The following is a 26,460-nucleotide window of genomic DNA, read 5'->3' on the forward strand; positions in this document are numbered from 1 at the left end:
AAGAGTGACATACGTAAAACAGAAATTAGAGTTTATCTACAAAATGAGTCATGAGAACCAAATCAAAAATGATAGGGAAAGCCACAATAACTTTAAGGAAATAAAAAAAAAAATACTAAGCTGACAGAATAGAGAAAGATAAGAGGCAAAACCAAAATATCGCATTAAGTTTCATAGCACAAAGAAATGAGACTTTGTGAGTGAAGTTATATCTAAAGGATGAGAGGTAGAATCTTGCCTGCATATGTTAATAACCAGGATAAGATATATTGTATCAGTATTTGTGATTGGAAACACTGAAGTAATGATAGCATAATTTAGTTCATATTGTTAATTTCCTCTGGCTACTGTTTGGAAAAACACATAGTTCAAAGCTTGAATCAGACTTCAGATAACACCAGGCACTGGAGTCCAGGCCTAAATGTCAACAAAAGCTTCTGCTTCTGAAAATATTTGAGAGGGTGGAGGAGACCCTGATAAGTAGGTGGTGTGTGCTGTTACCAAGCCACACCTCAAACATCCATAGCAGCAGCAAGTGCTGTCAGGACAGATAAAAGCTGCCTTAATCTTACAGGGCTCACATGAGCCATTTTTAGGACAGAAAACAAAACAGGAATTCTGAGTCCCATTTAATAGACAACAGAGAAAAAACTAAGTGGAAGAAACAATTCATTCTTCAGTCTCTCTCTTTTAGATGCCCAAGACTGAACACATGTTTTTCATATGCATCATTTCATATCAATAAAGAGCAAAGATTTAATATATTTTTAGTAGGATTAATCAGAATCAATAAAATTGTTTAGTGTGTGAACAGAATTCATAGGACAAAGGTAGACAAGTGGGCAGGACCCAGTAAGTCCTTTTCTGTCAAGATGAATGGATAAATGCTTAGATTTAAGACAGAAGAAAAGAGGGAACAATAAATTGATATTTAGTTCAATTCGGTTAATCAGATAGGCATTCCATGTCGATTACTTTGAGAGCATTTATGTAATAAAATAGGAAGAAATTTCTACTTGTCCAAGTGTGTGTGTGTGTGTGTGTGTGTGTGTATAGAACAAAGATGCACACATCTATTTATTTAACTTATATTCTCTAACACTGGTTTATATTCAAGTCATTTGACTAATTAAACACAAGTACATGAGAAAATTTTCATTTTCATATTTTCCCTCTGTGCATTATCTTCCCAAATAATTAAAATAACTAAAATGAGCCCATGCTTATTCTCAGCCTGTTAGTTATTTGTGGTTTCTTTTCTTTTAGCCAAATTGTTTTTTAAGTCTTAGAGTTTTATTCATCTTAGCTTTCTTGCCAAGTACAACCGCCTACTTTTCATAGTGGCTGATTTTCCACTGTGCAGAGGGAAGCATCCTTCAGACAGGCATGCAATGACTGCACTAACATTAGATCCAAACTGTGTTACTCCCCTGAGTTCTGTTTTTCTCAGCTTCAGGGCTTGGCACAGTCTATCTTTGTGCTATGGCTGTCTCAGCAGAGTGCTCTAGTTATGGCTGTGTTTTTATATGCATGCTCTTGCTGTTTTACTCTTGTGTTCCCATGTTGCTGATATTGCTTATTATATTTTGAACTAATGGAATTTTACTGTATTTTTACCCTGAAGCTCTTTAAACCAAGCATACAATTTGGGAAATCTGATAAACAAACAAATACATACAAACATATATCCATACATATATGAATGCACAGCCCTGGTAGAAATGTTGCAAATGATGATAGAATTTATCTCAATATATAGATGAATTTACTGTTGCTAAATATTTAAATATTTGTGTTTGGAAGGCTAGCAACTTTCTAAGAACAGAGAGGAACTACAATTTCTCTCTCTCTCTCTCTCTCTCTCTCTCTCTCTCTCTCTTTCTGTGTGTGTGTGTGTGTGTGTGTGTGCATCCACAATTGTATGTATTCATTTATTATTATAATGAAGTGTTTCTTACTCTCAAAGAAAAGTATGGAAATATGGTGAATTTGTTAAAATCTGAGGCCAATCAGTGTTTTTTTTTTTGTTTTAATGGGTTTTATACCTTAGCTTGCAACCCATTGTTTACTGCTTTAAGCAGTATAAAGCACTGTGTATACTTTATATTGTGTATGAAGCTTCACTCAGATCATGTGTGATGTAAAATTCTGCCTGGTTCAACGTTCTTGTTAGATTTTCAATGAATCATTAGGTATTAAAGATTCCTTCATCAATAGAAGGTATTTGCCAAAGACCTACTTTCTAGAGATTTCTCTTCTTTATAGAAGACTGTCTGTAGTAGATTTCTGGTCTTACCCAACTTATCAATAGAATAGTGGATGCCTTAGCTACTTCTTACCTCAGGGGAGCTTAGCTTTCTTCTAAAATATTGGGCTCATTTTGCTTTTTAGAAAACTTTAGAAATCTAAAGATTTTCTTCTTTCCTCTCTGTCTCTCTGTCTCTCTGTCTCTGTCTCTGTCTCTGTCTCTCTCTGTCTCTCTCTCTCTCTCTCTCTCTCTCTCTCTCTCTCACGCACACACACACACACACACACACACACACACACACACACACACACACACACACACAGTGTTCAGCCTGGGTCAGTACTGGGGACTAGCTTATTCTCTTTGTGTAATGCACGCCCCATTTCTAAGTGAATGCTACCTGTTTTATGACACCATGAGCTAGTAGTGAAGACAAACATAAAGCTCCCCTTCTAAACTAATGGATATGTATCAGTGACAGATAAGTTGTCAGTCAGTGGATTTATCAGATCATCTTGGTTTACTGCCTTTATTTTTTCTCTCCTGTTAAACTTTGCATACTTCTAGAATACAGGTTTAATTCTTTGTTTTCAAACAAATCAAGCACCTTTTAAAGCTCATATGCAGTATGGAATGAGGGTTGGCTTAAAAGAATGTGTGGTGTCCTCATCAAGACAGTTTAATGCCACAGTAATATAAGAAAATATTGATATCGTTTTGATATATTTGTTTTTTTCTGGTTGTTTTGTTTCAGTAATTGTTTTTTGTTTCTGTTTGTTTATTTGTTGTTGCTGTTTTCTTATCAGTTGAAAGAGCTCAGTGGGAAAGTATAGAAAAAAACATGTAGATTCCCAGGCAAAAAGCTTTTATGTTAATATATAGATATGAATACACTAAAAATAAAAGACTTTCAATCCATTCATTAAAATTATGTCTCTAGTTAGCTGAAAGAATATTGAATTTAAATCTATAGAAAATATTGGGCTCTTTCATATAAAATTTATATTTTTATAACAATCTACAACATATATTTCACATAAAATATGAATATAGTGGAAGTGGATAGCTAATAAATAAACAAAACATGACTGAAAGCTGCAGAATTTGCTTTGAAAACCTGAAAAACTCAACTTTCCAAATATTGCTCAAATTTACAAATCGAATTCAAAAGTATATATAAAATAGTAATTAATATAAATTGCATTCTCTATATTTTACATTTGAAATTCAAATTTTGTCTTATAACTTTACCTATTTTATTTCCTGAAAAAATCCCTATGAATAATTGTAGAAAAGATATGATACAGATATAATATATATTCATCTATAAGGAACAGCCTGTTAGTATAAGATAATTGTTTGATTGAATAGAGAGATGTTGAACTGGCTTCTTGTTAAAAGCTCTTACTACTTTTAAAAGACAGACACTGACTTATCAGTGATTGCATGCAATGTGTGTTCTTTTGTGTCTAGGTTACCTAACACAGGATGATTTTTTTTTATGCTTAAATTGTTATTTTATTTATTTTTGCCTTAGTGCTCAGTAGTCATTCAGAAGTTTCTTCTACAAACACTTCAACTCAGCCATTGGAAAAGTGATGAGAAAGATTAAGTCTCCAATATGACTAGAAACTAGTGTGTCTTTTGTTTTCTTTCTGTTTTTCCTGGTGTTTTCATTGTCAATACTTTCTTTTTTTTATTAGATACTCTCTGTATTTACATTTCAAATGTTATTTCCAGGATGATATTTTCTAGTTCCAGTCATTTGCCTAAGAATTTTATGAAGTCATTGTTTTTAATAGCAGAGTAGTTTTTCATTGAATAAATGTACAATATTTCTGCATCTATTCCTCTGTTGAAGGACATCTGGGTTCTTTTCAGTTAATGGATGTTATAAATAAGGCTGCTATGAACATGGTGATGCACATGTCCTTATGGTATGTTGGAGCATCTTTTGGGTATATGCTTAGGCGTTGTATAGCTAGAACCTCAGGTAATATTAGCCCAAAAGTTCGAAACACCCTACATATAAATCATACACATAGCTCAAGAAGAGGAAAGAACAAAATGTGGGTATTTAGTCCTAAATAGTGGGGGAACAAAATACTCATGGGAGAAAATACAGTGATGAAGAGTCGAGCAGAGACTGAAGGAAAGGCTGTCCAGAGACTGCTCCATCTGGATTAATTCCATATATTATCACCAAACCCAGTAACTATTGCTGATGCCAAGAAGTGCTTGCTAACAGGAGCCTGATATGGATATCTCCTGAGAGGCTCTGCCAGATCCTTACTGATACTGATAAACATACTTGAAGCTAACCATCAGACTGAACACTGGGACCCCAGTGAAGGAGTTAAAAAAAGTACTGAAGGAGCTGAAGGATTTTGCAACCTCTTAAGAAGAACAACAATATCAACCAACAGATTTCTAAGAGCTTCCAGGAACTAAGGCACCAACCAAAGAGTACACATTGGGTGCAGACTCATGGCTCCAACCACATATGTAGCAGAGGACGGCATTGATTGGCACCAATAGGACAAGAAACCTTGGTCCTATGAAGTCTAGTTTCCCCAGTGTAGGAGAATGCCAGAGTGTTGAGGTGAGATTGAATGAGTGGGAGGGGGAACATCCACATAGAAGCTGGGGGAAATGGATGGGAGGGGGAAACCAGGAAAGTTGATAATGTTTGGAATATAGATACATAAACTATCCAATACAAAAAAGTGAGAGGGAGGGAGGGAGGGAAGGAGGGAGAGATAGAGACAGATAGATAGATAGATAGATAGAGAGAGAGAGAGAGAGAGAGATAGAGAGAGAGAGAGAGAGAGAGAGAGAGAGATTGTTTCAAGTCATAGCATTCCCATGGAGCCCTACAACCTTTAGTTTTAGACTGTGTCATGCATATACTTAGCTCTATATATCTGCACACATGTGGTCCATGGATGTACCTAAAATCGAAGCACTCTAATGCATAAAATCAATCATGAAAAAGCAAGACAATGCCAGGGCATACATATATGAGACATATATGCAATGGAAGGAGAGAGAATGAAAATTTTAAAAGTTAATGGTTTATCTTTTCTTATTTTGAAACTTTCTTTCTCCACATGGTGCCTTGACTTGTTCTCTGTGGTATTCTATAAAATACTTGTGTAGAGTTATGCAAGACAATTTACTACTTAAAATAAAAGTCTACAACTTTTTTTTTTTACAACCGGAAGCCATGTGGCCTCATACTCTTCCACCAAGGCTTGTGATCTCCCTGCATCCCCTGGGCGTCTGCTTCCTCTACTGAGACATCAGAGGGAATACGTTATGTTGGGTGAATCTCCTCTACACACACCTTCCGTAGGAAAATAATAGTGCATTTGTATCCAGATCTCTTAGTGGCAAGCAGCCCTGATAAAGGCTTCAACCCCAGTAGAGGTTCCCTGGCTTTCTAGCCACAGCAGGCAGATTGTAACTAAGAAGCCCTCTTTGGCTTCCTGCAGTTGCCTGAGTGTCATGAGGTTTTCTGGCTTTACTTTAAGCTTTGACATAACTTCATCTTTTGAGATCTAGTCCGGTTAGCAAAATATGTGCTTGCCAGTGGCCCGCCCAGCCACGCCCAGATGCTTTGAGAGTTGGGGAAACTGAGAACTGGGAAGCTGCACTCAGGAATCCGGAAGTTAGTTGCTGTGTGTGCTGGTTAGGACTGTCTGCAGCTGAACACACTAGATGCCTTTGAGTTTGACTTTTTTTGTTTTGTTTTTTTTTTTTTTTTTTTTGTCTTATTTTGAAATGTAAGTCAGCCCTGAATAATCCAAACACTTTATTTTATTTTTCTTCTTTAATAGGAACTTTCTGAAGAAAACGTGATGTGTAAAACCTTTGATATTTAAGACAATAAAGTTTTTATCATAAGAAAAAAAAAAGTCTACAACTTGTGTTCTTAGGGAAGAGAATGCAAGCTACAACCTACAGAACAATTTTACTCTTTAAACTTTTCAACTGATAAAGTTTTATTGAAACACAAACATTTATTTGTTGAGGAAGCCTGAGCCCTGGGGAATCTGTGTTCATTGATTTGAACAATTTTTTTGTTGGTTGGTTGGTTTTTATTTTTAAGTCAGGGTCTCATGTAGCTCAGGATGGCCCTGTACTCCAATGGCTCTGAACTTTAAAAAAAGGTTCCAAAGTTTAGATTTGACCAATCTTATGGCTGCAAAATAATGTCCATTTTTATTTTTTCCGATTGCTTTCACTTTCATATTAAATAAGTGTGTTACATATTAAGTAAGTGTGGTAACAAATTGGAGACAGATTACAATGTTTTCAATTAGAATTTAAACTGAAAATGCTTCCCAAATGTTTAATTTCTTAGCAAAGTTTATGAGCCATCATTTTCAAGTTTGTGTATAAATAAAGAAACCATTAAAAGTCTGTATGATGAAATCCCATGGTGGATAGTGATTGTCTATTTGAAGACAGTTGTGGTATTTAAGTCTATGACTTTAGTGCTTACATTTATTTCTGGAGAGGATTTTGTTGGTTTAGATAATGAAAATAAAGTAAAATCCAGTTACTTTTTCATATAAATAAGAATATAGATGCTGACAATTCAAACAGGCTCTGAAAGATTCTACAAGCTATTTTCGGAATAATGGTCTCATTGTGAATTGTGCTACTTCCCCAAAATCATGGACACTACACAATTACTGAGAGGTGAATTAATTATTTTGTAGATGGTCTTCTTGTCTCTATTTTTGTTCATTTCCTTCTCAGTTTAAGGACTTTCCCTCTTAATGACTGGAAACAGTGTGACATTGGAGAAGAGCAACTTGACTAAGCTACAGAGTGGGAATCCAGAGGTACAACTTGACCGTGGAGAGTAAAGAGCCCTCACTGCTATTTTTCACTTTTGTTGGAAGAAAAAGACACAGGAGGGAGCTTAGCCCTCCTGTTAGATGCTGCTTCCTGTTGCTAACCATATTATTTATCAAAATGTATTACTCTGACATCAAGATATATAATATTCTTTTAATGCAAAAGCTATGTGGCCTTGGCATAAGTATAAATCCATTCTTTGATTTTTAGAGCATAATGTGAATGAAAGGTTTTCCATATTAATGTTCTCATCAAAAATAGGACATGTATTTAATTTAGTTCTTCCAAAACATACATTGGTAGGGTCTTAAAACTGTCTTCTAAGTCCCATCTACAGTAGATTCCACAGATCTTTCCTTCCTAACCTCCCTCTCCCCACTCATTGCTTTATCCCAGCCCCCTACTCCATCAATCATTCCCTGCTAACCCCAGAGACATTCCTACAGGAAATCAGGCAGACAAAACATCTTCACATCTCCCTCTGCTCCTCAGTCCTTATCTTCCAGTCTTATTTCCATATCTACAGCAGGACATCTGCTGCAGTCTTTTTTCTTCTCTGACCACAGCCCCAAGGGAAAAATGGTATTTTCCTTCCAAACATCCTTCCCCCAATTTATCTTACAATCACAGGCTCCATTAACCAGAGCCATTCCTTGTGAATATACCAGGCAGAACCCTTCCCTCCAACTCCAGCAGACATCTCCTGTTCCCCAACAAGCTACTCCTGCCAGAAATCCAGGTAGGCAAACTATAGATCTTCAACCCTTCCTCCATTCCACCAGACCACGTTCCTCAGTCTCATTGCCAGATCTGCAATGGAGCGTCTGCTGTAGTCTTCCTGGCCTTCCTGGCCCTCCTGGCCTTCCTGGTTCAACTAGTGTGAATTTTAAGAATCTTCCCCTCCTTCCCTTCCTCTCCCACTCCATCTTTCAGATCCCTCAGGCACTCACTGTTAAGCCAAAGGCTACTCCTAGCAAAGAAAAGAATAGGTTGACTGCAAATCTTCACTTCACTCTCAGCTCCACCAGTTCTAAAACCCTTGAGGCTTAACTCCAACTCTGTAGTACAACACTTGCTATAGTCATCCTATCCTCTCTAACCCCATCCCTAAAAAAATCACAGAGCTTGCCAAACCTTCCCAACTTACCACAGTATTCCAGCCTTGAGCACCAGCAGGTATTCCTTATGAACACACCAGCAGAGCAGGCCAAAAAAGCAGGGAAGCTATCTGAAGGATTTTTTTAACTCACTCCACGTCCAATTGTACAGCCTCATTTCTGTGTTCATAACACTTGTTGCATCTTTCCTTTTCCCTCTGCTCGCCTTTCCTATGGATCTTACAGATCTTTCCCCTTTTGAACTCCTACATGCTACTTGTTGCCTTTTCCAAGCCCTCATCTATATCAGTTCAGTGACCACAGATGCCAGGCCAGACTACTATTCCCAGCAAAACATTTTATCACCATAGATGGAAAAAATGTTTCATAATAAAGCCAAATTTAAACACTGTATGCATACAAATTATCCCTATTATAGATTGTAAAAAGAAATTTCCAACATATATAGTATATATATATAAATATATGTATTCATACATATAATACATATATACATATATATGTATTTATATATATATTTATTAGCCAAAACCATCCTGGAAAATAAAAAAACTGTTAGAGGTCTCATCATTCCCAATTTTAAGTGCTACTAATAAGTTACAGAAATAAAATCTATGAAGTAATAGCATGAAAACAAACAAATTGATCAATGAAATTGAACTGAAATCCTAAAAATAAAACCACAAGTCTATATACACCTGGTTTCTTATAAAGAATCCAGAAATATATACACTAAAAATACACCAACACCTTCAATAAATTATACTGTTGAAACTGGGTGTTTTAATGTAGAAGATTACAAATAAACCCATACTTATCACTCTGAACAAAAATCAAGTTCCAATTGACCAAAGACTTGTAAATAAAACCAGAATCATTGAATCAGATAGAAACTAGTGAAATTTTTTTTAACTCATTGCCACATGTAAAGTCTTTCTGAACAGAACACCAATAGTGAAGACACTAATGTCAACAATTAATAAACGAAATTTCCAGAAGTTAAAAAGCCCTTTTAAGGCAAAGAGCACATTTTTATAAAATGGAATCCTAAAAACCTGGAAAAATTTTTGTCAACTCCAAATATGATAGAAGCCTAATATCCAAAATATATAATGGACTCTAGAAACTAAACACAAAAAACTAAAATAATTTAATTAAAAATGATATACAAACAGATATGAACAAAGAATTCTTAATAGAGAAATATCAAATGTCTATCAAATATTTAAGACACTGTTCAATATACTTAGCCATCAAGAAAATGCAAATCAAACCTACTTAGATTTTATTTTATATCTGTCAGAATAGCTAAGGCCAATAACTCACATAATAGCACCTGCTGGCCATAATAAGGAGTAAGGGGAACACTTATCCATTGTGTATTGGAAGGGCAAACTTGGGTAACCACTCTGTAAAGCAATATGGTAGCTCCTTAGAAAATTGAGCATATGTATGCCTCATTGTCTACTTGTACCACTCTTGGGTGTATACCCAAAAGATGCTTCATCTTACCACAAGGATGCTTTTGCAATGATGTTCATTGGAACTTCATTCATAGTAGCCAGATCCTTGAAACAATTTAGATATTTCTCAACAGAAGAATGGATAAAGAGAAAAGTTGTACAGTTACAAAGTATAGTATCACTCAGCTATTAAAAAATGACATCATAAAATTTACAGGGAAATGAATAGAACTAGAAAAATCATCTTCATGAGGTGACACAGTAATAGAATAATAAGTATCTTTCTGAATGTATTCACTCTTAAATGGATATTAACCATTAAATAAATAATACAAAACATACAATCCATAGACTAATAGACGATAGGTATGGAAGAAGGAACTGGGGGAGATATACATGTTTCCCTGGAAGGAGAAAATAGAACAAATTCTATTAGTGATGGTAGGGCAAGGGGAAAAGAATGGGATGATTAGTTGGGAAAAGTAAGGGAAAATAGGCTTAAGAGGAGCAATTCAAGAAGATACAACATTGTCCACAGATGAACATTTTAGTAATGATATGAAAATTGATTGCAGTGAAAATTTTCTAAAATATCTTTCTATCCCAAAAAGTTCAATCTATCCCAATTACGTTTTCAAAAATGCATAAGATGTAATCCTTGCATTCTTTCTTTTCTCATGAAACAAACCTTCTAATTTCAGGACCAGTTTATATCCAAGTGATCAAAGGGGTCCTGAAGAAATCTCCAAAGAATGGACACTGTTGCCAAGAGAATGAATTGCTATTTACAACTAACTTCTCACTGCTGATGACAACATCCACAAAACTTACTGAACATGGTAAAGTTGAGCTAGTGCTTACATGGAGCATTCGTCTCTATATTCTAATCTTATTAGTGTGAGAAGATACTCTGTAGGCTACCAAAAGAGAAATGTGAACATCAGCTCAGCCAGAAAACTTTTTACCTAAAATCTGTTCTGCCTTCAAATTATGCTAAGGCATTGGTGGCCCAGAACTAGTGAGACACTCCAACTAAAGTCTAATTTGACTTAAGACCTGTTATACTGCATGAATGAAAAAGAATCAGAGAATAAATTGCTCAGATACTTAGGATAAAAACAAATACTACTGTACTTAAAATTCTTAGGTAAGTATAGAAAAGAGAGCCTTGTCTTATCCCTGATTTTAGTGGAACTGTTTTAAGTTTCTCTTCGTTTAGATTGATATTGACTAGTAGCTTGTTGCATATTGCTTTGGTTATGTTCAGCTCTGTGTCTTGAATCCCTGATCTCTGTAATACTTTTAACATGATGCAACGTTGGGTTTATTGCCACGTAAAAGGCTTTTTTAGCCTCAGAAGATCATGGAATGTGTTTTTCTTTCAGTTTGTTTATATGGTAGATTATGTTAATGGATTTTCATATATTGAATGACACCTGCATTTCTGGGATGATGCCTACTTGCTCTTGGGGGGATGATTTTTTATGTGTTCCAGGATTTCATTTACAAGTATTTTAATAGGTATATTTACATCAATGTTCATAAGAGAAGTTGGTCTGAATTTCTCTTTCTTTGATGAGTCTTTGTGTGACTTAGGTATCAGGGTGACACTGGTTTTATAGAGTTTGGCAATGATCCCTCTGTTTCTATTTTCTGGACTACTTTGAGGAGAATTGGTATTACCTCTTATTTGAAAGTCTAGTAGAATTCTACACTCAAGCTGTCTACCCATGGGCATGATTTTTTTTGGGAGGGGGGAACTTTTAATGACTATGCAGGTTTATAGGCCTGTTTAAATAGTTTATCTGGCTGTGATTTAACTTGGTATGTAGTATCTGTTTAGAAAATCATCCATTTCATTATGATTTTCCAATTTTGGGGATTATGGACTTTGAAAGTAAGACCCAATGATTCTTTGTATTTCCCCAGTATTTGTTGTTATGTCTCCATTTTCATTTCTGATTTTTTTTATTGAATACTCTCTATGTAAGTTTTGGTTAGTTTGGCTAAGGGTTTGTTTATCTTCTTAATTTTCCTAAAGAACTAGCTCTTGTTGATTTTTGTATTTTTAATTTCTTTTGCTTGTTTCTAACTGAATGATTTCAGCTTTGCTTTTGATTATTTCCTGCCTTCTACTTTTTTTCGATCTGCTTGCTTTTTTTCCCTATAGCTAAGTTTAGTTTTAAATTGCTGGTCTGAGAGCTTTCTAATTTCTTTATGGAGGCTCTTAGTGATATGTTTTGCCATAATTTTCACTAAATTCTAGAAAGTCTTTAGTTTCACTCTTTATTTCTTCCCCGACCCAAAAAATCATTTAATAGAAAATTGTTCAATTTCCACAATGGTATATCTTTTGTTTGTCAACTATTGCTTAATTCCATGGTGGTCTTATAAGATAACAAGGGCTATTTCAATTTTCTTGCATCTGCTGAAGCTTAGTTTTTGACTGGATATATGGTCAGTTTTTGAGAAGGATACAGCTTCCACAAGGCTCTAAGTGTGTTTTGGGGTAAAATATTCAGTAGATATTTATTAGATTTATGTGATTCATAATATCTGTTAATTTCATTATTTCTCTGTTTAGTTTTATTTGGATGACCTGTCAATTGGAGAGAGTTGGGTGTTGAACTCTTCTATTAATGTACGTGGTTAGATGTGAAATTTAAGCTTTATTAATTGTTCTTTTACAAATGTGCTGCACACTCTCTCCCTAACTATTCAATATGGTGTTTGAAGTTCTAGCTAGAGCAGTAAGACAACTAAAAAGATCAAGGGGATAAAAATTGAAAAGGGAGAAACCAAATATTACTATTTGTGGATGATAGATAGTATACATAAGAAACCCCTAAAATTCTACCACAGAACTCCTACAGTTGATTAAGGTGACTAGATGCAAAATTAAATTAAAAAAAAATAAGTAGACCTCCTTTAGAGAAATGATAAATGGGCCAAGGTAGAAATTTGGAAAACAATATCTATTATAATAACCATAAGAAAAATTTTCATACTCACAGATCAGTAGAATAAACATAATGAAAATGGCCATCTTGAACTAGAGACTATTATCCTGAGTGAGGTAACCCAGTCACAAAAGAACTCACATGGTATGCACTCACTGAGAAGCAGATACTAGCCCCAGAATTCCCAATACCCAAGGAAAAATCCACAGACATTATAAAGCTCAATAAGAAGGAAGGCCGAAATGGGGATGTCTCAGTCCTTCTTAGAAAAGAGAACAAAACTGTCATGGGAGGAAACACAAGGTCAAATAAAAGAACAGGGGTTGCAGAAAAGATCACACAGAAGCCACCTCACCTAGGGAGCCAACACATATGCAGTCACCAAATCCAAGCACTATAGCTGATCCCAAAAAGTACTTACTGGCAGGAACCAGACAGAGATGCCCCCTCAGGGACTATGCTAGAGTCATGTAGATACAGCTGAGCATGCTTACAGCTAACAATTGGGCTGAACTCTGGGATAGCAATGAGGTTGCTAAAGAAAGGACCTAAGAAACTGAAAGAGGTTATCAACCTCATGGGAAGATAACAACATTATCAACTATCCAAACCTTTGTGCGCACATTCAGCTGTGTATATAGCTGAAGATAGCAGTGTCTGGCATCAATGTTAGAAGAGGTTTTTGTCCCAGAGAGGGCACGTTTTCCTAATGTAGATGATTGACAAGGCAATAGGGTGGAGAGGGGAATCAGAAGGGAGTGCACCTTTGTGAAGGCACTGGAGGGGAAGGGGACTGGGAGCAGTGCAGGGAAAAGGGATAACATCTCAAATGTAAATACAGAGTATCTAATAAAAAAAGAGAGGGAAAAAAAGAAAATGCTCACCTTATCTAAAGCAATCACCATTAAAATTCAAACAGAATTTTATAAAACTATGAAAAAGCAATTCTCAACAACATATAGTAAAACTAAAACCTCAGGATAACCAAAACAATCTTAACAATGAAAGAACTTTCAGTTGGAATCTCCATCCCTCATCTCATCTTGTATTGCAAAGAAACAGTGATGGAAATTTCACATTATTGGTACTACAACTGAAAGGGTAATCAATAGAATAGCATTGAGGATCCAAAAATAAATCCACACACCTATGGCCACTTGATTTTTGATAAAAGAAGCCAAAACCATACAATGGAGAAATGAAAGTATCTTCAAAAAATGAGAGATGTCCAGATGGTCATGAGAATGAGTGGAAGTCTGCAACTGGAAGGTGTGTGGAGTTAGGGAGAATTTTTAGGATGGAATAGAGACCTGGGATAAGAGAGCTCAAGAACTCATAAGGTTACACTTAGCTGTGACTCACACACCTAAGAATATGGCACCTGAGGACACCAACTCCTGTAGCCAGCTGGGAACCACAGTGATCTACAGAGATACTGACCCACCCAAAAAACTTTCAATCCTAAATTTATTCTGTCTAAAAGAAATGTAGGCATGGAGGATGGAACAGAGCCTGAAGGAATAGCCAACCGATAACCACCTTGGGACCTATCCCAAGGGCAAGTACCAATTGCTGATACTATTAATGATACTCATATTCATAGACAGGTGTCTAGCATGGTTGTACTCCGAGAGGCTTCTAACAGCAGTTGATGCAGACAAACACAGACACCTATAGGTAAAGGTTGGATGGAGGTTGGAAGAATGGGAGGAATGATTTCAACCTCTAAGTGGATAGTAACTCCACAAAAAGACAAACAGAATGAAATAACCTGGACTCTTGGGTCTTTCAGAGACTAAACTATCAACCAAAGAGCATGGAAGGTCTGAACTTCGTCTTCCCAGTACCTACATAGCAGATATACAGCTGGATCTTTATGTAGGTTCCCGCAAATCTGTTGCCTGTAAGTGGAATATATTCTTCTATCTGGGCATCTTTGTCTGGCCATCGTTTGAGAGGATGTGCCTTGCCCTGCAGGGACTTGATGGGCCTGAGTAGCAGGGTGTCATGTGAGGGGCCACCCACTCAAGAGAAGTGGGTGGTAGGGGAAAAGATTGTGGGAGGGGCTTACAGGGAGCAGGGAAGTGAGCAGGAAATATAGTGACTATGTAAAAAATACTGATAAAATGACTTCTACTGATATATGAACTACATTCTTATGATAAAAGTATATTTCATATACTCATATGAAATAGTGCTTTTTTCCAGCCATCACAGGGAAGCATTGTACTTGAGGTGTACCATACACACACACACACACACACACACACACACACACACACACATACACACAGAGAGAGAGATAGAGACAGAGACAGAGACAGAGACAGAGACATACAGACAGAGATGCAGAGTCACAGAAACAAAGAAAGACACAGAGAAAGAGAGACAGAGAGAGAAAGAGCTAGCTTGGAACATTCAGCTCTAAATGAGATTGTGGAATTTTATAGGTGGAAATAGCATAAGAGCTCCAGTGGATGGAGGGCACTAGAATAACATGTTCTTCTGAATGAATGGAACAGGCTTTTCTAAACTCACTGAGACCGCAGCAGCAAGCACAGAGTGACTGCACTAGGTCCTCTAGGTGTATACTATAGCTCTCTGTTTAATTTTCTCTGATTCCTCAGATCCACAGAAATGAATGGGCCTCTGGTTCTTGTGCCTGCCTTTGAGTTTGCTTTGTCTGACTTAGGTGTAATAGTTTTTGCTCTATCTTATTATATTTTATTTTGTCAAATGGTGTGTGCTCTTTGCTAATGACAGACAGGAAAGGAATGGATTCGGCAAGGAGAAGAAGTGGGAAGAAAGTGGGAGGAGTAGCGGGAGGGGAAACTATAATCAGGATATATTGTAGAAAAATAAAAGAGGAAAAAACAAAAGAGTCTTTTTCTTATTAACTGAGTGAAAATCTTTGTGTTTTCTTAGCAATTGATGTAAAAGTTGTTTGCACTACTAAGGTTAAGATGAAACTTAAAGATATAATTTATCTTAAAAAGTAAACACATTTTAATTATGGATAAAATCTGTTAATAATTAACATTGTTTTGATATGTCACTATTAACTTTTTTCAAAGACAATAAATCAATCCAGGAGAGAATAAATTTACTCCATGCAATTTATATTGCATTGAAAATGGATATAACATTTTCCAGCAATTAGATGGAGCTTAAATCTACATCGAATTGTGAAGTAAAAAATCAAAAAAGAAAAAAAACATTAGTATAATTTTTCTTTATTATTATTTTGCAAATTACTTTAAATTTTGAGTCAATACTTACTTCTCAATCAAATATACTGAGAATTACTGGAAGTATTTTTTGTTGGTTGTTGTTTATGTTTTGTTTTGTTATGCTTGTTTATGTGTTTGTGCTTTTTCCCCATGCATCTTAGAAATTTTGTAAAAAGCAAACCAGGAAGTCACCATAGAGTAAGAAAAGCAGAAACTTCTGGCCTCAAATGGAAGCTGTACAGACAGGTTTCCTTCTCCACATGTCCACCTAATCCTGCTAGTATGGGGATGACGCTTGGATATACCACATTTAGGTGCAAGTCTGGCAACCCTACTTAGATCTTCTTAATACACTGAGGAAGAGAAGACACCCTCCCCTCCCAGTATCCTGTAAACATCATAAAAACATGAATATATACAGTATGTCCCCATTTCTTTTTTCCTAAATAAATGCATTTAAAGTCTTTGCAAATATTTGTGCAACTTCAGGATGTTAGGTAGGTTCTCTAAATCACAAAAATAGCATGAAAGGGGAAGAGAAGAGTGTACACAAAAGGAAGACAGAAATGATTTCTAGATTTCCTCACAAAGCAATCAACACAGAAATATGAAAGCAGGGAGTGTTGTAGTAGATGTTTTAAGAAAAGCCTTTCTCAGCTTGAAAACAGCCGAAAATATACAAATTGAGCTATCAGTTGTGCAGACCCCATGTCTTTCTTCTAAGGTAGATGAATAACAGAAAGAAGAAGAAAAAAAAACAAACCAACCTACTGTTCTGTGTCTGCTCTGCACAAGAAGCTGCTCTAAGTATGCAGAGGAAGTGAAGTTTGTGAATGAAGAGGACCAAACCTTTAGTCCCAGTGAGCAGACTTTAAAAGAGTTAAAGTAGCAATCTTCTTACATTTTACCAAAATTTAAGAAATAATTAGAGAACACTTTTTGAATGTTGCAAGAAAGAAAAATGACCAGATAACTGACAGGGACTATCTGAAGTAAATTTTGATGTTTTGGTTCCTACATGAAGAAGACTAGACCCTGTTGCTTTATTTGACTATGTGACAGGAAAGTACATGGTGCAAGTAGAAAATCGAATGCTATGCTTCTTCTATTTCACGCTTTTCTATTTCTAAGCAAGTAACTTAAATATTCAGCTGCAAATCAGCTTTGTACAATTGTCCTGACTGCACATAGCCTCCGTAGGTAGAAGGCTGGTCTGGCTTGTGGTACTTCTGATATGTCCTTCATTTTCCACTAAACAGTTCAGATGAGCATATCAGTCAAAATATCCACAAAGTAACTTAAAATAAAATAATACTTTTTATACAAAACAAACAAAAACACAAAGAACACACAAAAAAACCAACAAAACCCCAGCCCTTTTCACACTCAGAGAGATGTGATTTTCTTTATCTGAATACATATCGTTATCTGTGAAACAAAATAATTTAACTCATAGTCTGTGATCTTGTCCTGGCTTCCTAATTTTTTATATCTATAGAACAAACCTCTTATGAAAGAAAAACGTTTTGGAGAGAGACATTAAAATTTTCTGTGTAGGAATGTCCACAGCTGTTCCAGTCACAGGCTTCCAGAGTCGATGTATTAGGATGAATTGTCAGAAATAAAGGAGATTAAAATTTAGATGAAGGTTAGACAGACTTATCGCTACTATATAATGTAAAGGTCAGAGGCAGAAAAGTACCCATCGTGAATTCCATTACAGTGGTCTGTAATAAAGGGAAAGATGTTTTCCCCTCTCATCTTTACAGAAAACCAACTACATCTTTCCGAGAATGACAATAATTGTTTGGAGATAATATAATACAAATGTCAACTGGCATAAAGTTAGGACAAACAGAATATGCTCAATAACAATGTAAGCAGCTGGCAAAGGAGAAACAACAGATCCTTATAAATAATTCAAGCTGTGAAATTCTAAACTAGTTTCTTGAACTTTGTGAATCAAGACATCTTGATTTACTTTTCTGCCTCCCTTTTTATCAACAATGAACTTTTCTTATTGGTACTTATTACTTAGATAGTACATTAAAAGAAAGGTAAAAGATCCTAACAACTTTACAGATGGTTTACATAAGAGAAATATCATATGTTTTTATTTTATTTAATTCTGGGTTGAAATTGCCAATAATTACTATGTAAGTGAAAATGACATTTTATTAAAGGTGAACAGAAGTAGACCAACACCAGTAAATTTGTACATCATGATGTACATTGCCAGAATCTTGTCCATCATTTATGTACAAACTGAGATCTCACTATCCAAAAATACTCAATCGATATGGCATCTGTTATGTCAACATAAATAAATGTAGTTTTCAAACAATGAGTTTGTGTCAATTATTACTTGCTGTGCATTAAATAGTACATGTGGCCACACAAGTAAATAAAAAAAATGTTTAAATTATTCTGGTTGCTTTTCTACAATTTTGGAGCATCAGAGGCATGATATAAACAAATGACCGTGGGAATGGACCAAAGGAGGCACCAGCATCGGTTTCAAAGTAGGAGAAAAGATGACTGGAATAGAACAAAAATAGCGCATGGACAGTGGAATATGAACATGTATGAGCACAAGTATTAACAAATTACATGGTACCTTATGTGTCAGATCAAAATTACCAGTGATAAATCAGCATTGAAGATGAATGCATGTGTAATTTTCAATAGCGTGTTTACTGCATTTGGAATGTAATAAGAGGTCACATGACAGAGCACCCAGCAACTTGTACACATGCAATAAGTATTTCTAGAGCTATATGTTTTCCTCTTAGCACTGTGTTCTTTTTGTCCCATAATTTTGGGCAGTCTGTGTCTACATTTTCATTAAATTCTAAGATGTCTTTAATTTCTTTCTTTATTTCTTCTTTGACCAAATTATCATTGAGTAAATCATTGTTAAGCTTCCATGTGTATGTGGGCCTTTTGTTGTTTTTGTTGTTATTGAAGACCAGCCTTAGTTCATAATGATCTGAAAGAGTGCATGGAATTACTTGGGGATCCATCCCATATGCAGCCACCAAACCCAGTCACTTTGCTCATGCCAAGCATTGTTTACTGACAGGAGCCTAATATAGATGTTGCCTGAGAGGCTTTGACAGAGACATACCAATTCAGATGAGGACACTAGCAGATAACCATTGGATTGGGCATGGGGACCTCACTGGAGGAGTTAGAGAAATGAGTAAAGGGGTTGAAGGGTTTTGCAACCTTATGGGAAAAACAACAATATCAAACAACTAGAACCCCAGATCTTCCGAGAATAAACCACCAAACAAAGAATACACATGGTGAAACCTATGGCTCCAGTCATTTATATAGCAGAAGATGGCATTGACTGGCATCAATAGGAGAAAAGTTCTTGTTTCTATGAAAGCTTGCTTCCCCAGTGTAGGGTAACTCCAGGGCAGTGAGGTGGGAATGTGTATGTGGTAGTGGGGGCATTCTTATAGAAGCAGAGGGCAGGTATGGGAGTGAGAAGAATGGGGAAAAAGGATAACATTTGAAATGTAAGTACATAAAATATCAAATAAAAAAAAGAGAGAGAGGGATAGATGCTTGTTAACCCAGAAGTGATCTTTTTTCTTGGAAATACCTATCCATGTTGATGAAAAAACAACCATGACCATAGAAATACTTCCTTTATGAATGTGATATCAGAGAGAACACATATTGAGTAAGAATTTATAATATTGAGGTTCTATATGGAAAGTACATCATGTACTGTTTGCTTCCTTTGAAAATAATTTCAGTCAAGAGGGACTGCACCATATGCTTTGTTTTCCATAAAGTATAGAGCAAAAGGCTGAGAAATTATATAGGAAGGTTAATGAGTTTTGACAGCTAGTCTTCAAATTCAAGCCAGAAACTCCTCCATCTTCTTCCACAGCATGCTTTGAAGCTGAAATATATGACTAATTACATAAAGTCCTTAGTAGACCCACATATCTTATATATAATCAAAACTTTCCTTCTATGTATCAATGTTATTTTATAACTTCTATACCAGAAAGTATAATCAAAATAATAAAGAATGAAACTAATGAATTTGATTTGAAGTATTCTGGATTATCTTTTCCTAAAGCCAATCTAGAATGTGATCTTTACTCAAATTCCGTGACCTGTCCTCATCATGTAGCATGTTTAGTTAGAAAATCCTTGTATAGTTTACAAGTCAAAATAAAATATAAGTCATGTTCTTTCATATATTTCTTGAAACATTTCCAGGAATCATATAGATTCTCTCAATGATACTTTTACTGTCCTACCACATAAGAAGGTAACACTGAAAATTTGGCCTTTAAAGCGGCAATATGTGGGGAAAATGAGTGGTAGACTATAAGCATTCAGTATGATAACTCAACTGGAAGCACTTTCTAAGGTCTAAAAGAGGCTTTGGGTAGTTCTGAGGTTGAAAGTTCCTTTCAAAATTCTTAACGTGCAATGATGTTCTCTTTAACTTGAAATCTATAAGCATAGAATAGTGAGATAGAATCCCATTTCTCAAGTGAAAATACGTTAACTTGTGGCAATTTATCTTTCATAGCATATCATGGTGCATTGCCCGCAGGTCACAGATGCAAACCCTATGAGGAACCTAAACCGACATATGTGAGGAGGGTAAATGAGTTTAACTGCAGTGCAGTAATGAGCTGTCAACCACCCTCCAGGTGAATGCTTCAAATTTTTATCTTACAAACAAAACGACCTTCTTGCAACTTTTTCTATGCCTGTTTAATAACAAGGATTTTCATTTTATACATTCCCATATCTATTGAGAGAGGCATGAGAAGGAAATGAAGAGAGGACATAAAGTTATTGCATACTCGATAATAAGAGACAAATAATATTTAATATTAGCTCTATGAATAATTCAATATCCTCCTGATTTGAAGACAATTTGAATTGAATTCAAATATCCACAAGAAAAAAAATTTTAGTAATTTTCTGCTTCTTTTCTAGCTTCTATTGTTTACCCACCAACCTCCCACCAAATTATGAGTCCTTTCAAGACCAACAATAGATTTTCTTGCGTTTCTTTGCCTCAGGGATAAGAGATTGAACAGCCATATTTTAATCATCTCTATGATTCTTGTTTTAGAGTTCAAATAAAAATGAATCAATGGGAAAATTCTGACAAAAGCCAGGATCTATTATTTCATGTTCTAGTATATATCTAGCCATTGTTTCCAAAGACAGAGAGATTACCATTTGAAAGAAAATCCCTGAGACCCTAGCAACCATGTCAGATGTCAAATACTAGAGAAGGCAGATGTATTTGCTTAGGAAAGCCTTGGAAAACTAAACACTCACAGCATAATTGAGTTTCCAGATTCAAACATTTTAATTAAAGATCATTAATGTTTGTCAGTGTTCACATGGCCTATTTAGAGGGAGTCCATGGGATTTTAATCATATTAGTTATCCTTTAGTACTCAATAAATATTAATGGCATTAATAAATAAATTCTATTAATAGAAATTGTCTGTTAAATTATAAAGATGAAAATTTTATTGTTTTATGAGCTAACATATTTTTATGACTATAATATTATTTTTAACTGACTATGATGGTTTGAAAAGAATTGTCTCCATAGATGTATATGTTTGAATGCTTCACCTAAAGAGAGTGACACTATTAGGAAGCAGAGCTTCATTGAAATATATGTGGACTTGTTGGAGGAAGTGTATCACTATGCATGCAGTGTCTGAGATTTCTTATGCTTAAGCTATGCCCAGTGTGGTACACAGTCTCCTGCAGCATGTGAATCAATGTATAGATCTTTCCGCTCCTTTTCCAGCACCCTACCTACCTGGACACTTCCTTGCTTTCTACCATGATGATAATAGACAAAACCTCTGAAATTGTAAGCCAGCCCCAATTAACTGCTTTCATTTATAAGAGTTGTCTTGGCCTCTGTGTCTCTTCAAAGCAATAAAAGCATAAGTCACTTAATAACATGCCTGATAGTAGATGATGTTTAACAATGCAACATATGCTCTTCACAAGGTCTGCTTTATTTCAGATACATTGAAGACTGCAGTCATGAGCTCTTTGCTCTCTTTTATTTTATTCAGGTACTATACCAGTTCAAAATGGAAATGTGGAATATAGAATTATTAAACGCTTACCTCAAATCTCAAAGACATAAATTTGGTATAATATTAAAGGGTAACTATACTTTCTGTATAATTTTTGTTTTCCTTAGAGATTCTTTAGAATTTTGAATGTACAAAGCAAAGAGCACAGAAAGTAATAAGATAGTGGATATCACTGAAGTAAGAAACAATAAAGAAAAAAGAAAAGATTAAAAAACAGAGGTCTTGGTTATTTTGTCCTGTTCTACATGTACATTCTTAACATGTGTGATTTGATAATGAGCTATAAATAGTTTAACCACATATCAAACTCTAGTAAGATTTTATGGATTTATAACATTACTGACCCTCTTTGGTACAATTGACATGTGCTTCATCACTGAAGTCTCCACAGTCATTGTCACCGTCACAGGCCCAATGCCCTGGGATACACCGGCCACTTGAACATCTGAACTGGTCATCAAGGCAGGAGTGAACACAGCCCACCTCATCACTCATGTCCCCACAGTCATCATCTGTAAAGGAATAGTGAAAGCTAGTACAAGATAACGTGGAAGAATTTTCTCTCGCATTTGTCATATCTTCTGTGCAGAACTTGCTCATAAGTTTGGAAAAGGAAAGGTAAATGCATAACTGAAATTTCCAAACAACAGGAATTGTCTTCAGATATTGCATCTCTTCTGATTTATAGCACAAGCTAAAATAAAAGAAGGAATGCACTGACATTTCATTTTGTAGGTAAAAAATCTAATTAATTTAGAGATAAGTAACCATCAATTAATTGCCTCTCTGCTACAAGTAGTGTCTATGGGAAATGCTGAAATTCCTACTCAAAGCTACTACTTCTGTGCCACAGAACTTGTAGCTCTATCTTCCACCCAGTGGCTTTGTCTCTATACTTTGACATGATGATTTAAGGTCTTTTCCTCTCCTGCTACCTACATGTCTAGATTTATATATGGAAAGTGTATGTTCACGTTAAAAATTATTTATACTCAATGCTGGCAACAGAAAAAAAAAGCCAAGAAAACAGTGAATTAAATGGGACAAAATAACATTAATTAATATATAATACATTGACCTGTATTTAGAATAACTTGGCATAATGATATAATGAAGTACAAGAAGAAAAGTACTTGTATTTAAAGGCAATTTAACAAGAGCTAAGATCATCTGGAGAATTCCATAATGATTCATAAATGGTCGATGTTACATAAATGCTTTGGGAACCTGAAATACCCAGCTAATTTCCTTAATAGTTTCCTATGTTCATCTTTGGACACGGATATCTGAAAATGAAGCTGTGTCAGATTCCCATGGGACAAATATCATGCTCCATTATTCTTAATGGTGATCCTCAGTGACACGCCAGCTTCCCACTCACTACTTTTCTTAGCTACTCTGCTTGACAGTGCAAGTTTGTTTGCAGTTTCCTTTGAAGAAAGCCGGGCAGCCCAGACAGCTGGACCCCAACCGCTTCAGTGTTGTGCAGTGAGTACTTGATACTTGCCAGTGTCGCAGTGCCATTTGTTGCTGATGCATCGCCCACTCTTGCATATGAACTGAGTTAGTGGCTCACAGGTTGGAAATTCTGTGAAAGATGTAAAAGAGATTATAAAAAACATATCATGAACTGAACTTGATTTGATTTGTACCCCATTTAGAGTGTGATCAGAACTCTATTCCTCTAGAAAGGCATAGGAGACTGCAGATGAACCAATACCATGATTATAACTTCTTAAGGATATTAAAGAGAACTTCTTAATGTCCAAACCTCACTCGAATGTCTGAAATAAGGGATTTCTTACTACCACAAAAGCCTAGGAGAACTTTTGGATGGCATATTATTAGCACTCATAATATTTTCTAAAATATTATTCTATGAATAATAGGAACCAAGTTCTGCTGTGCTGTTATGAAATATTGCTCCTGTGCATCTGCACTGTAAGAGTCTGTAAATTCAGAAACCAAACAGGATCATTATTAGACTGACCTCTGAGGATGCTAAGATTGTAAGAAGAAATGAATTCATCGATTAATGAGGTCAGTTTAGTTGCTACCATATATTTACAAAGACTTTGGCACTATGAATTAAACTCATTAAGAAGTGAGAGAAAACTGAGAAAACAATAAAGATTTTCAAGTTGAGACTTAATCAATTAAATTAAAAACCAATTGAATAAAAAAACACCTCTTTCCTCTCCCTTCCAATAAATAATAATAATGATAAAAGACAAATATTTGATTCAGTAAATCCGATTAACATTTTAACATGCTAATAAATCCAGATGCCAGGACTAATGTAACAGCCACAGATAATTTTGAAAATTAAAAAAATAATAATAATCAGAGAAAAATAATGTGCTGAACAATTTAGCAATATTTCAAACTCAGAGTTTTGCAGGAAATATAGTACTAACTTTATTGGTAGACAGTGAAATGATTCACCTAAGGATTTGAGGATTTCTTAGAATTAGGCCTTATCTCTCAAGAAAATATAGAATTTTAGTCAACATTTTCTCTTTAGAAGACATTGTCTAGAATCTTAAGATATTTGACAGAAAAATAATCACTAATGTTATCAGATATATTCTGTGGACTTCTTACAAGACTTCTAAAATAAATTCTTCTTGGGCATACTACACTTAAGGTGACTAAATTTTTTTTTAATTTAAGAGTTATATATCTATTAACTACTTCTGAATGTGTTTGTAGTTTTAAATTTGAAATTTTTATAACTAGTTAATTTGAAAAAAATAAAAACAAACAAAATTAGCCATATTTATCAAGCAGCCACCAAATCCAGTCACTGTTTCTGATGCCCAAGTAGTGCTTAATGGCCAGAACTTGATATGGATGCTTCCTCAGAGGCTTTTCCAGAGCCATACTCTTACAAAAGAGGATGCTTGCAGCTAATCATTGGACCGAGCATGGGTCTGCCAAAGGAGGAGTTTGAGAAAGGAGTGAAGGAGCTGAAAATGTCCATGGGAAGAACATTATCCACCAAACAAACTCTCCAGAGCACCCAGGGACTAAAACACCAAACAATGAGTACAAATGGGGAAACCCATGACTCCAGTTGCATATGTAGCAGAGTATGGCATTGTCTGGCATCAATGGGAGAAGAGGCCTTTGGTCCAGTGAAGGCTTGTTTTCCCATTTTAGGGGAATGCCAAGGCACTGAGATAAGAGTGGGTAGTCAGAAATGGAAACATCTTCATGGAAAAGGGGTGAGAGGGGATCAAAGGGTGGAAAGGGGATAGCATTAGAAGTGTAAATACAGAGAATATCCAATAAAAATGATAAAAAGATGAGAAACACAGATAATGTCCAATCAGTTTTGTCATTATCAACTTGACAGCTCAGAAACGTCCCATGGTCCCATGATCACCAACGTCTCCCAATTGGAATTTCTTTTTTAAAGCCATATGGTCATTCCTATTTCTAACATATTTTATTACTATTTTTTATCATATCCAATTTTATGCATAATCTCCCCAAATAGATATTTCTTTACATTATAAATTGTTTCACTATATAAATAAATATGTATTTGTTTTTGACCAGGCCTGAATTTTTAAATATTTACATTATTTTAATATTTGGTTCTTAATTTTTTTTGTCCAGATTCATAATTTCAGCATTGGGACAGAGAAAGAGAGATATACTTGTCATAAAACCAGAGACACTTAAGCAGAAATTTAACTCAAAGAATATATTGAAAAGGAGACAAATTTCAGCAATGAAATTAAAGGAAGCTATAGCCAAGAAGACTATGCCTCAAAAACTGAGAAATAATTGAATAAATTTAAAATAAAATCAGTCTTGAGTTTCTTAGAGGATCCATATACCTTCTGTTCACATAGAGTTTAACATGAACACGTTTGTCTCATGATGGCCTCACACTAATGATTCCTCTGTTCAGCCTCCTGAATGTGGTGACTGCTCTGTTTTCTTATTCCACTCATACAAATATGAATTTAACATTTGAAATGAGTATCTAAATATTCTCTTTTGTTTTGTTTATGTTCTGTTTAAATCATTGCCATGCAATTTTAAGTTTGCAAAAGAATTATATATAATAAATAGGCTTTTCTTGACTCGATAAAGCATCCTGAAGGCTATTCAAAAGTAAAATGTAATTCTGACAGGAAAATTCTGAAGTCATTTCTTCCTTGCAGAAAGTAGTGGCTGGCATCAGATAAATGGTATAGCTGCCAGATTAAACGTCAAAATTATTTTAACTTATGTTTTATAATAGTGTCATGCCTGTTAGGAAGAATACATGAAATATACGTCTTTCACTGGACACTGGGTAAAAAGATACATTTCACCTATTTCTTACTATCCTAGTGCTAGTGCCCAAATGTGCAAAAATGGTGTATAGTTATTATGCAACTTTACCCTAAAACTAAAGAGCCTCTTGAAGTTAATGTTTTACCTCTTTTATATTAGT

General features: G+C 35.3%; 1 protein-coding gene across 1 annotated transcript in view; it reads right to left on the reverse strand.

Annotated features, from left to right (window-relative positions):
* The window catches only part of LRP1B (LDL receptor related protein 1B), a gene marked incomplete at both ends in the record, with an annotated part of 1,929,155 nt that overhangs the window by 717,953 nt on the left and 1,184,742 nt on the right, over positions 1-26,460 (reverse strand). Inside the window, 2 exons of the mRNA XM_080928219.1 lie at positions 22,352-22,519; positions 23,515-23,595. Coding sequence (XP_080784345.1) covers positions 22,352-22,519; positions 23,515-23,595 — 249 coding nt within the window. The remainder of the gene's footprint in view (positions 1-22,351; positions 22,520-23,514; positions 23,596-26,460) is intronic.

This window comes from Micromys minutus, assembly GCF_963924665.1.
Source record: "Micromys minutus genome assembly, chromosome: 13".
NCBI classification, from domain to species: domain Eukaryota; kingdom Metazoa; phylum Chordata; class Mammalia; order Rodentia; family Muridae; genus Micromys; species Micromys minutus.